Source organism: Misgurnus anguillicaudatus, chromosome 6 (genome assembly GCF_027580225.2).
Source record: "Misgurnus anguillicaudatus chromosome 6, ASM2758022v2, whole genome shotgun sequence".
NCBI lineage: Eukaryota > Metazoa > Chordata > Actinopteri > Cypriniformes > Cobitidae > Misgurnus > Misgurnus anguillicaudatus.
The window spans coordinates 24,674,459-24,688,862 of NC_073342.2; the positions used below are offsets into that span (position 1 = coordinate 24,674,459).

Consider the following 14,404-nt stretch of genomic DNA (forward strand, 5'->3'; position numbering starts at 1 on the left):
TAAAAAGCTGGCGATGGCCTAAAACTTTTGTAAATTTTCTTATAATGGCTTGAAATTATCAATTATATTGTGTGCAGCTGTAGATAAACTTGTCAATATTTGATTCAGTACTCACTTGAGAGGAATACGGGGGACCGTGGTGGGATTGGAGACGGTGGTGATAACCTGTAGGATCTGTTCCAGAGCAGACAACCCCCCTCCTACCTGAAACGCTACCTGATCAGCATTATTCTGAAAAAGAGAGATAGAGAAAGGTTTAGAGATAAACAGTCACAAACGTGGAGAGGCGAACATACTCAAGGATCCCATTGTTTTCTTATAGAAGGTATCCTCTTGTTGTCCAGGGGAGCTGGAGTGAAATTTAAAACAAAGTGATCCCTAAAGAATTCCTGCTAAATTTCAAAAGTGCACAACCCTTCCCAGCCCCCTTCCCGATAGCAACCAAAACCCAATGCGGGACAACAAATGCACATATCTGCACACAAAGCAGGGGTGGTCTGGTCTTAGGAAAACTTAGGAAAGCTTTGGAAAAACACAGATAGGAGTCCAAATATTAAATGGACAGGAGACATATTTGAATTGTGCATCACATTTAAGGTTATTTCAGGATAAATAAATTGTATTAAAAGGGAAGGTTTAAAAGTAACTTAGTCGTTGGTTATCATAGATACCAGCCGTAAAACTTTTAAGAGAGGGTCAACTAAACGGTGCCTGAAACCCATACGGAGCGAATGAGCGTCTTTAAGTAAGAGAAGACGTAAAACAGTCATTTAACTGACGTGCTTCTCAAATCAAACTGTTTACGGAGAGGACATTTTTACTTGCATCATAAAATTCTTTAAAGTTCAAAGTAAAACCTCTTTAAGTGACTCATACGGTTTAAAGCTAAAGTTCTCTGCACCCCATAGAAAGCCCTCCCTCGCTTTGAGCAAACGGGAAGAAAGTCTCTCAGAGCTTGGCGATGAGTTCGACCCTAAGGTTGCCACGAATCAACACATAAATCAACAGCTCTGAATTTTAAAATGACAGCAGTAATCATTTATTTGGTAGATCGGAGAGTAAAGCAAAAAAGACGACACACCTACTCTGTATAATGAGGTCAGATTCTCATACGCTACGTGACGGCACACAAAGATGTTTTTTTAGGGGATAGCAGGGGCTGCCAACAAGCCCGAACATATTGAGTAGCAAACAGAGGAAGTGCTTTGCAAAATTACATATAAGCTCCTCTCCTGTCAATCACGGGCACCGCCAAAGAGTCATTCCTGGAGATCCGGTTGCAAAAAGACAGATGAACCTCTGCCAGGGTTAAGAGATTGGAACAAGCTTGCTGTCAGGTATACCAAAGGAAGACGCGCTCGAACAGCGGCCGGGATTAAGAAGAGCTCACTGACAGCTCTGTCAAGACGGCATGCAAACAGAACGGCCTCGGCACCTCTATTATGAAGGTGCGACAGTTAATTGTGTGCGTTTCCAAGGTCTCCGTAGGGCTTAAATAACACACTCATTGGTATAGCCCTGTCCTAGTCTCCAGGGGCCTCTCATGGTGGCCTATTTAAGGAGGCGTTTGGAGGGGTTAACCGTGGTGATGGCGTGTGGAACTCCATGGGAAGGTGTCTCGCCTTGCCCGGTCTGGCTTATTGACAGATCCCTTTGCTGAGCAAAGTACCTGGAATCTAGGGGAGTTTAGGAAAGGGTTTCAGGATTGAATAGATGATAAACATCAGATAAAGAAGATACAGGGAGTTTAGCGACCCTGTGTGTCCATTCAGGGATCTAAGCAATATCGGTAACACTTTAGTATAGGGACCAATTCTCACTTTTAACTAGTGTCTTATTAGCTTACATATTGGCTGTTTATTAGTGCATATAAAGGAAAAATGTATGCCTTGTTCTGCATGACCATATTGTACATCCCTCAAGCCAATCCAATACCTAAACCTAACGGCTACAACAACTACCTTATTAGCTATTAATTAGCAGTAAATTGGGAGTTTACTCAGGCAAAAGTCATAATTAATAACCAATAAGTGTTCCCCATACTAAAGTGTTACCGCAATATCAAATATAGAAAGAAAGGCTTTAACTGGGAAACAAGTGGCAATTATTGATGGGTAGAGTATAAATTTGAAGAGTTTGGTTCCAAAACCAGATAACTTAATAATTTTTCAAAAATCCTGTGCATTACAATTAATATCAAATCAAACTTTAGTTGGTTTGTTTTGATTTAAGCCTTCATAACAAAAACAATACAGCTAAGTAGACCAACAAATCCATGATAAAATAATAATAAAACATGTTTTGAAAACATTTGTAAAAACTGAGTTATCTGGTTTTGGAACCAAACTCTTCATATGCACTACAGGTCAAAAGTTTTGAAATCACTTATTCTTAATTCAATTAAAAAATAATTTTTAGTAAACTTATACAAACTATGGCATAACACAAATGTAACTGTGGGAATTATTTTGTGATTAAATGCATCCAAAATAAATCAAAACTCTGTTATTTATCATCATCTGAAGTGCATTCACACTTTGCCTAGAAATGGCAAAACCGTACTCGTGTCATTTTATCAAGAAGCTTTTTGAAGTTTCACTTTAGGATGATTTTTAAAGAAAATTGAAAGAGTTCACATATAATCTGGGCTCTTATTGGCTGCTTTCCTTTAATATTCAGTCTAAGTCAGGGGTCACCAACCTTTTTGTGAGTGAGGGCTACCACAATTTATAAAACAATCTGGAGGTTTACATTTTTAATATAGCCTACTCAAAACTTTTTTGCTTTACATGTTATTATCTTTTATCATTGTTTAAAATGTTAGCATACATAAAATAAGCCAAACTGATATAAAAAAATGTAATGAATAATTATTAAAATTTAGGCTATTATTTGAATGTGCTTTGGCAGGCAACTCACAAACTCCGTGCGGGCAACCTGGTGTTGAAGACCACTGGTGTAAGTAATCTATTTAAGAAAAATATATATTTTTATAAAATTTTAGTTTTCTGGTAACAGAAATTAATCTGTTTGGCTTGTAAGTTCTAGGAAAGTAATTTCAAACATTTAACCATACAACTTTAGATTAAATGATTTTTAAGATCATTGTTAACATTTCAGTCAAGTGTTTTTTAAAACTTTTGACCGGTAGTACATATTAGTGATGCGCGGGTCGTCTCATAACCTGAGGGGCGGGTTGGGGCGGGTAAAGACATCGTCACTTTATTGCTGGGGTGGGTCATTAAAAACAAAATAAAAAAAAAACATGTATGTTGCGTGCAATTCCCTATAGCCTATATTAAATAGTTGGGAAAATATATTTTCATATTGTATTAGGTTTTAAAAAGTTAAATTACGTAGGCCTACATAGCAACGTAACTTGATATCCCCAAACCTTGGCCTCACGTCACAAAAGCTGAGAAAACTGCTAAACTGAGAAATTAAAGTAAAGATAAAAAAGATGGCCAGGAGAAATAAAGGTTGGGAATTTGTGAATCGATAATACAAACGCTGTTTTGAAACTGTTACATTTTTTATATTAATATGAACATGCTGGTTTCTATGGTTCATAAGTGTATATTGTTGCCAGTTTACCGGGCAATGTGATCTAATGGCTGTTTTCCTATTTACATTACAAATGCCTGGTATATCTATTGTAATGGTCACGGGTGCGGGGCAGGTTGTAAAAATAGATACAGTGGTGCGGGGCGAGCCAAATATTTCATAAAAGCGGGACCTGCTGGTTGAAAAAAAACCCTGACCCGTGCATTGCTAGTGTGTATATCTATGTATACATACACACACAACACCTTTCAAATTTTTGAAACTAACTGAAAATGTACTGTAAATGTTTCTCATGAGCTTATAAATCAATTTAAAAGATTCAAAGTTTGATTTCAACCATTGACATTTCCTAAGTCAATATTAAAGATAATTAAGATTATATTTTTACAGAATGTTCTTTACATTATGTAACATGAGTTAATGTAGTTTAAAACACAAAAATTGACTTTAGCTGGTTTTCACAGACTGGGTCACAAATGTCTGAAATTACTTTTGCAGACAAAAATACAACTGCCCCAAAATATTAATTGCCTTATTAATAGACAACTAGCATTTATTAATTAGTCAATTTTCAACAATAAAAATCCAGATAATTTACTCACCACCATGTCATCCAAAATGTTGATGTCTTTCTTTGTTCAGTCGAAAAGAAATTATGTTTTTTAAGGGAAACATTCCAGGATTTTTCTCATTTTAATGGACTTTAATGGACTCCAACACTTAACAGTTTGAATGCAGTTTAAAATTGCAGTTTTAAAGGACTCTAAATTACGCCAAACCAGGCATAAGGGTCTTATATAGCAAACGATTGTCATTTTTGGCAAGAAAAATAAAAAATATGCACTTATAAACCACAACTTCTCGTCTGCCTCCAGCTGTGTGACGCGCCAGCGCGACTTCACGTAATTAGGTAATGACATCGAAAGGTCACGTGTTACATATATAAAACGCACATTTGTGGACCAGTTTAAACAATAAACTGACACAAAGACATTAATTTGTATCAGTCACATACAACAACATCGGAATGGTCCTCTTTCTCCACACTTGTAAACACTGGGGCGTAGTTTCGATACGTTATTCGTGACCTCTTGACGTGATGACGTATTGCGTGAGGTCGCGCTGGCGCGTCACACGACTGGAGGAAGACAAGAAGTTGCGGTTTAAAAGTGCATATTTTTAATTTATCTTGCCAAAAATGACAATTGTTTCGCTAGACAAGACCCTTACGGCTCTTTTGGGATTGTTTAGAGTCCTTTGAAACTGCAATATTAAACTGCATTAAAACTGTTAGGTATTGGTGTCCATTAAAGTCCATTAAAATGAGGAAGGTCCTGGAGTGTTTTCCTCAAGGAACATAGTTTCTTCTCGACTGAACGGAGAGAGACATCGGCATTTTTGATGACATGGTGGTGAGTAAATTATCTGGATTTAAAAAAAAAAATCCTTTAATGGATGATTTACTGAATGAAAAAAGCAGTCAATAACAGCCCATAAAAAATGTTCTGCCATATTTTGCCATAACAAGATAAGATCTAAAGTTGAGTATAACAGTAAAACAAAATACCTCTGTGAAAGCCTATAGAGGAATATTAAAGTAAATCATCTATATACTGTTGTGTTGTGCACTTCTGCACACCGTTACCAATGTAACTTTAACATGTTGCCACGGGCGAACCTTTCTCAATAGCATCTGGAACTGATATACCTCTTCAACGGGCCACATCAAACAAGCAACCCAAACGTTTGTTTATTTGTGACCAGCATGCCTCTACAACAGCAGAAACAACGTGTTAACGTAACATCTGAATCTTAACATAACAAAGGAGAGGCTGTGTTCCACTTGTGCGGTTTTCACGCGAAGGAATGAAACGTTTCAATGCCGACACAAAAAATAAACAGAGGGCAGTGAAAGAAAAGAAAAAACGAATGTGAATTCATGCCTGCTGCCCTCTTCTAAATGTTCAAAGTGCTTAATGAATATCAAAACAACTGCCTACGAGACCGTGTACCAAAATGCAAGCCGTGCTGGTCGAGTGTAATCGAGTTTAGTAGCAGCGTTAAATGAAACGCAGCCTAGCTACAACCGTGTGGCGTCTACATTCTGAATTCAGTCATGAACTTGGTCACGATACTGTGCAATGACATTAAACATGCAGAAGAACTGTAATATGATAAAACATCACACGGCATGACATAAACAAAATGGGCTGTGAAAAGCTGCTACTAATCCATGATTCGCACAGTAGGGGAGTACTGTTAGATTGGTGTGGTTTGCATTCTCATTTAACAAACACGCAATTGACATAATAATAGGATGATTTTCTTTTTTACCAGGGGACTCGAACAGAAGACCCAAAGACAGATCAGATGGGGCAACAGAAAGGGGTGGGGTGACGAAGTAAATCTAAATTATACAGCTTGAGCGATCTTATCCAATTACTAACAAGAGTGGCCGTTTTAGGCACAGCTAATCAAAGGGCCAAGCAGCTGCGCTTCCCGCTGGCCGGCCAGGACAAGGGCACGAGTGCAAGGTACACTTTAAGTGGGAAGGAGGGCTGGATGTGTCTGTGTATTCACCTCCCACAAACCACTCTAATTAGCCAACATGAAAAGCCAGGGGGAGGTGAACGATCCTAAAATGCCGCATCCCCCTTCTCGTAACAGATGGAGAACAACTGGCCGGGGTTGTTCATTGACGGAGAGGGGTTCCATCTTAGGCCCATCCATCTTTGGGCAAGTGGCGCGGTGATGTAAACAGCCCCCCCTCCTTCCCCGTTACTACGACAGCTCGAAATCTCAGGATGAATAAGAGTGCTGGCATGCAGACGACAGAGTCTGCGTTCCATTTTCAAGCAGAATTATAGAAACATACAAAGAAGAATAAACACAGTCGCCATTTAGTGAAGAGGTCTGCGCTAACATCACAAGGAAAGGAAAAGAGCCGTAAACCAAAGCAAGAGCGCTGTACAGCGTTGAGTAATAAGTTAGTCTTTACAAGGTTTAATAGCACATAAAAGTACACAATGCAAGATCAAGAATTGGTTTGGGGAAAACAATAGGAACCGACTGTTTATTAGGCGCAAGTATCAAAGGAGACTTGGGCACTTTTGGAGATGCTGAAGAACGGGTGTATCCTGTCCTGTTTGTATCCCACTCATAGCCACAGTCTGAAACTTCAGTACAAGTTGTGCAAACCAATTTCAGCATGTTCAACGCCACACCCATATACTCATGGATCATACAAACCATGCAATGTGTAAACCTACACAACATAAATAGTTTAAATATCTAATATAAGTCAAGCCACCCAAGGGTAATTCTTTCCACCATAGGTTTAATGCCCCTTGAAACATGCACCTGAGGGGAAACACGAATCCTCAGCTCTCTTACAGTCACAAGCAAAAGCCAAGTGGAACAAAAGAATTACCAGACAATTAGGGCTCGAAAATTACCTTACTGACATGCACACAGTGAAGGAATGCAAAAACTATGTCCACGTTTTTATTAACTCCCCAGCTAATTCCTAAAGCTCTACCTGTCCCTCAACAGAAGAGACAACGCCCTATCAGCTCACACGTCTTTATGAAGAGGCTTGTTGAAAAATATGCGGTTCCTGTAATGTATTTTAATGACCCTGAAACGAGTAAACATGACAAAAAGAACACGCAAAGATGAAAGGAAAAAGCTTAAGCACAATAAATACTTATTTTATTGTATTTTTATTGCATTTAAATTTAGAAAAGTTTAAGTAAATTCGGCACACCAAAGCTCCAAAAAATTGTAAATATTTGTTAAATAAAAGACTTTTTAAATAGTATGTGACGTTTCAAAAACGTTTTTTTGGATCTTTAGTGTGCTGTCTTCACTTTTCTAAATTAAAATGCAAAAAAATACAATACCGCTTTCCGATATGATTTTTAGTCGAGCACCTATGTGAGGTTGATATGTGTGCTTTTGTTTTCTTTTTAGCATTTTAATTTAGAATAATAATTAAAGCTGCAATCTGTAACTTTTACCTCTTTATCGCCATGTCTGTTTATCTGTATAAGTTACTCACCGAAATACACGCGAAAATCATACCCAACGGCTCAAATGATACATTATTATCATAATTTGCGAACTGGTGTAAGATTTTTTATGTAGTTGCTCAAAAAAAAAAAAGTATACAGATTGCAGCTTTAATTTTAAATACTTAAACTACTTATATAATATAATAGATTTATAATTCTAAATTATTTACATTATATTATTGAAGAATTATACCATAAAGTCAGTCAAAACATAAAAAGTTGGATTAAAAAAGATAATAAACTTTAATTAGTAAAACCAACAAATTCGATATTTTTCAACTAAAATATAAATTTTTGGAGCTTTAGTGTGCCGACTTCACTTGCAAAACAATACAATATGGTTTTCTGATATGATTTTTAGTCGGCACCCATGTGATGTTGATGTGCGTTCTTTTGCTTTCTTTAAGGATTTTAATTTAGAATAATAATTAAAGCTGCAATCTGTAACTTTTACCTCTATATCGCCATGTCTGTTTAAAACATAAAATCGCAAGTTACTCACCGAAAGTCATACTCAACGGCTCAAATTATAAATCATTATCATAAAATGCGAACCGGGGTAAGATTTTTTATGTAGTTGCTCAATAAATGTTTTGTTACAACAAAAAAGTATACAGATTGCAGCTTTAATTTTAAATTTATACTTAAACGACTTATATAATATAATATATTTATAATTCTAAATTATTTACACTATATTATTGAATAATTATACCATAAAGTCAGTCAAAACATACACTGTAAAAAATTGGATTAACTAAAAAAAAACTTTAATTGGTAAAACATACAAATTTTATTTTTTTCAACTAAAATTTCCCCAATTTAGCTGAAAAATTAAGTTTACGCTTTTTAGATATTGAGATGTTACCAAATTTTAAACGTTTATCACCTTAAAGGTGCCAAAGAATGCATTGATACAGTGTGTTAAATTGTTCTTTAAAATTTACATAGAACTTAAATAAGTTCAAAAATTATCCAGAAATGTTTTTACATGTCCATTTACAACCCTAGTATGGACCTGCAAAACGTAACTGTAAAGTCAATAGTAGAACTTCGCCTAAACGCTAGCATATAGCATTAATTAGCATTTAGCGCTAACTCAACAGTCACAACTTTTAATTTTAACAACTTTGTTAGTAATTTAATGTGTAATTTATTGTTGGGGACGTAAATCTCGACTATGACGTGACAGTTGGTGTGATGTTGAGATTTCTTTTTTCCAGCGTTTTTTTTTGCGTGCTTGAGGTTTACATGGTTAAAAATGAAAATGTGAGGAAATAAACGCATTTAAGGCTCATGATATGTCATCACCATTTACAGAGCTCTTATTATTCATTAATGTCTCCATGTAGGTAAATATAGTTTTTTTTTATATGGCACCTTTACATTTTCTCACTTCAGAAGTAAAGTAATTTCTTTAAAACAATCCAACTTTAATTTTTTATGGCAAGAAGTAAGCATATTTTGTCACATACTAGCTCAATTCACTTCAGGGGTCACTTTACCATTTACATTACATTTTTGCATTTAGCGAATACTTTTAGCCAAAAGTGAGAAAAACATGACGATTCATCTTCAAGAGGCAACTATATGAGATTACTTTCAAAAAGTTACTTTCAGCTTACAAAGTTTCAAACACTACCTGTTCAGGGAAAAAAGATTAAAACAACACTTGAATAACTAATGAGGTTCTTTACTGATTCACACAGCATTGGCACACAGCTGGACCCTTTCTTCACTCTGGGTCATCAAACATGCACCAAGGGCCAATGTTCGAATAACCCTGTGGCGCCTCTCTGCAGAGCCTTGGGCCTCTTGATCAGGTACAGCTAGCCACCAGTTGGCCACCAAGGGGAGCCAACCCCTGACAGCTGGCAAATGAAAATGTAAATACTGGCTGCACTCTCGGGCTCAGCAGGCCCGTTCCTGACAGTCCCTCAAGTGTCATAAAGGCAGTCGATCTCCGCCTGGCCTTTATTTGAAAGCTGTGACAAACACTCCCTGGCAAAATGTAAATACGTGAGCTCATACCGCAAAGGTAAGGCAACGCAGATCAGAGGAACAAAAAAGTCCCCTGAATATTCCTGAACGACAAGAAGGAAAAAAAGCTCTTCGATCAGCCAGTTTTCCCGGAGACAAAATGAAACCTGGTTTGACACAAAATAAACCATTAGAGGGCTCAGAGGGAGAGGCGCAAAAAGGTCGGAGACTGTGCCCAAGCAAAAGCAGCAAGGGGAAAGGGGTGGGGGAGGCCGTGGTGCTTTTGGGGGGGGGGGGGCGCGGAGAGTCTGGTGTTGTTCGAGGAATTAGGGGAGAAAGTGGAGACTGAATCAGATATGGGTACGAGAAAAAAACAAACCAGTAGGTGAGTCAGTGACATGAGAGATGCTTGTTAGGTCAAATAATCTAAACTATCCTGACTTGAGGTGACTCCAAGAGGGAAGCGGCAGACGCAGACGTCCAATGAAGAAGGAGACGGGTATTTATTTGACTTTGTCCCGCGATTAGAAGCAAACTGCCTCGGCAGCCACGGTTCACAGACTCGCCCGGTTTTGCTGCATCAAGCCTGGGTGGCGTGCAGACCCGAGCCGGGCGTTAAGGGAATTGGGCTAGAGGAATCCGCAGCTTTGATTGACAGCCTAAATGAAGTCCAGATACTGTACTCTTAGGAGAGTCTTATCCCCATTGGATTACAAGAAAGAGCCTGAAGACCTGACATTTCCACAAGCACTTCACCATTCCAGCGACTTAGAAAAACAACAACGGCAGGAGTTCCTCAAAGCAAGGTCTCTGTGGAAAACTCTAGAACGAGTTTGTGTAGGAGGCCTTGGGGACAGTACGCAAGAAATATCCTCACGTTGTTGCGGAAAGCTGTCATTCAGAAATACTTCTAAGTAGAACCAGAGGCTGAAGAGATTTAAAGGTCCGACCAGAGAAAATATGTTCAAGATAACATGAGGCACGTATCCGTGTTTTATTAACTTCTTATGATTCATTTGTTAGTTGGAACTGAAATGCCAAATACATGACTTAAAGGGACACTCCACTTTTTAAAAAACTCCTTTAGAGTTAAACCTTTGATTTTTACCATTTTGGAATCCATTCAGCCGATCTCGGGGTCTGGCGCTAGCACTTTTAGCATGGCTTAGCACAATCCATTGAATCTGATTAGACCATTAAATAACCAAAGAGTTTCGATATTTTTCCTATTTAAAACTTGACCCTTCTGTAGTTACATTGTGTACTAAGACTGACAAAAAATTAAAAGTTGCGATTTTCTAGGCTGATATGGCTAGGAACTATACTCTCATTCCGGCATAATAATCAAGGACTTTGCTGCCGCAACATGGCTGCAGCAGGCGCAGCGATATTACGCACTGCCCGAAAATATTTTCAAAAAAGTGGAGTGTCCCTTTAAAGTCCCCATGAAATCAAAACTGACTATTCTTATTTTTTAATGTAATAATGCAGTGTGTATTATAAACAATTTATCCGTGTAAGTCATTATTTTTTTTTAATTCATGTGCCCCTATGAACTTCCCTTAAAATCGAAAATGTACTTCCGTGGCGATCACTTTCGGATGACGTCAGCTAGACGGCTGAGGCGGGAGCATTCGTTAACTCCGCCCCCTCCAACTGTCAGTCTACTGCCAGTTCCATTTCTGAATAAAACGCATACCTATAGCCAATCAAAGCACAGTGGAAACACAAGCCACGCCCACAATTTTCCTTGCATTATATTCTGTTTCACTTGGAAATACATCACAATGTAAAGTCAATTAGCGACTTCTGGTTCATGGGGACTTTAATCCTGTCAATTAAGTTTAACTATGTTTGCAATCTGCATCCGAAACGTCCTTCTTCTATACTATATAGTAGGCGCGACGTGTAGTATGTCCGAATAGACAGTAAAGTACCTGGATGACCTACTAATTCAAGATCCCAAAGCGTTCATTGGATGGACCCTTTACTATCCCGTGAGCCCCCGGGAGAGGAGTTATCCAATCAAAAATAAGGAGGAGAGGGGTCGTTTTATTTAAAAATGTCCAAAAGCGTTAAAGCGGCTCTATTCAAATACAAATACATAAACTAAACAGCTGTCCCTTAATTGCGCTAGTTTAACGTCATTCCAGTTAACAACTAACTTGTTATAACAACGTATATCACGTGATGTATCAAAAAGGCAAATGTAGTACATGCCAATTCTTTCTTACTATCCATATTCATACTATATGGTACCTAATGTTTAACAGTCGATAAGTCACAGTATGCGATTTCGGACAAATAAAAAGATAAATGCCAAGTCCAACTGTCTTCAATTGGTCAGACAAACAGATAACCCCATATACACCATTGCTAGAGCCAAAGTTGCTGTATCAACTTAATTAGTATTGGAAACAGCAGTGTTTATAAAATTTGAATATTGCACTTTGAGTTGGAATAGATGCAAGTGCCAAAAGTGATATTTTGGGTCTGTGGTTACCTCCCCTTCACTCCTCTCTAGGAGCTTAGCCTCTCTTCTCCTCTCTCTGCACTCCTCCTTTCTCATTAGCTCAGCTTTACCACCCTCCTCCGTCCCTCTTACCTTTCTCCTATGATTTTCTGAACACTATTAACATCCTGCATCTCCTCCCACCAGTCAATACAGGCACACCATCAATGCACCATCTACCCACCCACTAACACACCGCCCACCAAAACACACATACCTCATTTGATAAGTGTATTACAGAACGACACCGGCAGAAACTGTAAATGTCCTTTTTCATTACCAAAAAGTGACACGCCCCCTATACATCTCCCTATATTGATCCGAGAATACTCATAGACAATAAAGGCCTGAAATAAGAGAAGAAATGCTTTAAACTATGCCAAAGACTTGAGGGAGTATACACTGTAGCTGCACGACACCTAATAGTTTCAGCTGCAGTATTAAATTAACTATGAAATGTTTTATTACTGCCTATTCTGAGGATGCAATTTTTCAATTACATTTGCGTTTATGCAATTGGTAGATGCTTTTATCCGAAGCAACTTGCTCTCAATTCAAGTTATTCATTTTATCAGTATGTGCGCTTCTTGGGAATCGAACATGCAACTTTGTGTTGCTTGGAAAGGTAAAGGAACAATCAATGTCATTTTTTTTTGGTGACACTTTACTTGAAGAGGTGTTTAAAAGAATGACATGACACATTTATAATCATGACATGACACGTGCCATGAATATGAAGGAGAGTTTATGTATGTTTATGACAATTGTCATTTGTTCAATTATGTCATTTTTAATGCAAAGATGACATTGTTTGAGAGGTCTTTGTTATGCCAACTTGACATTACCTAGACAACAAAACTGACCACTTTTTTTTACCAGTGATACAAATTAAATTTGTCATTAAAATAGTGTTAATACTATGTCATATAGTTTAACAGCGTCATTAATATTTTTCTTGACCTCAACTACAGCGGTTCATAATGTTTTTTAAGTTTCCTCCATGTGTTTAACAAATAAAATAAAATCATCATCTAATAATAATAATAATAATAATAAAAGGCAAATTTATAAAATTTTACTTTGTTGCATTTGGAGACAGATTCACCTAAAATTAAATGAAAACCGTACTATAATGAGTTAAGCCATGCATCTTGGGTCCATATTGATGCAAAGTTAATTACATTAAATTAAATGAATTAAATGTTTTTTTAGTTTTTTTCTTCTATGTCAGAAAATATCTGAACCTGTTAGTTTTATGTATTGTTAACAAAGTTATGTATAATACACATCAAGGTAGTTTCTTAAGTTTGATAATTATTCTGCTATGTCATGTTTATGACAGATTTATGTCAAGTTGTCATAAAGACAATTCAAACATTGTCATCTTTGCATTAAAAATGACTATTGAACAAATGACACTGACAGTTGTCATAAATGTACATCTCCTACATGTTCATGGCACGTGTCATGTCAAGACTATGAAGGTGTCATGTCAGTCTTATGAACACCCCTTCAAGTAAAGTGTTACCAATTTTTTATATATTATATTTATTGTAGTATCTTCAGATTAACAGACAGATGGACAGTACAATCACATCCAGAAACAAACACGACTACACAAAACAAAACAAAAATTGTATTGCTGTATTAATTGATTTCAGAAATGTGCAATTTATGGAGAAAAAGTGTATAAAAAAAATCTCCCAATATCTCTGTTACTCCCCACTAAATCACATACAGAAACGACAAAGAATAAATGTATAAAACATCCCAGCTCGCATTAAAATGGCGCCCTAGTAACAAAAGATACTGGCATAAACGCAGCGACTCCAGTTGGGCGGTAACGCGCCAAGCTGGTTCACGGGAAAACACGAGAGATCGCGAAACCAAAGATGCAGATTCTTCAAAAGCTCCCATGCCTTTGTTACCTCAAGTCATTCGGATTATATTTACGTTTGAAAAACCAACATATTATCGTATGAAAGCCACAATGCACAACGGTAGCCAGCGAAGTCGGCCAAGCGCTTGGAAACATGTTCGCCTGTTTAACAAACGAGGACCTCCGCCAATTAATAACATCTGCGGCAATGAAAACAAGCACCTAATCTGGCCCTCATTACCAAATAACCGAGGGCAGAGAGTTAAGGATGGAAAGCGATACTCTGCATCCACTGCGAGACAGGGAAGACGGCAGCCAAAGCGGAGAGGTTCAGGGAAGTTATTGCTGAGAGCAGCCTGGAGGCTTATCTTCGAGTCGGATCCATTCACACACACA

At 37.6% G+C, this 14,404-nt stretch overlaps 1 protein-coding gene across 6 annotated transcripts in view; it reads right to left on the bottom strand.

Annotated features, from left to right (window-relative positions):
* Positions 1-14,404, bottom strand: part of scaper (S-phase cyclin A-associated protein in the ER) — a 146,632-nt gene that overhangs the window by 55,163 nt on the left and 77,065 nt on the right. For all 6 annotated transcript variants that reach the window (XM_055191842.2, XM_055191840.2, XM_055191839.2 and 3 more), the window contains one exon: positions 116-231. In XM_055191842.2, the coding sequence (XP_055047817.2) occupies positions 116-231 (116 nt within the window). The remainder of the gene's footprint in view (positions 1-115; positions 232-14,404) is intronic.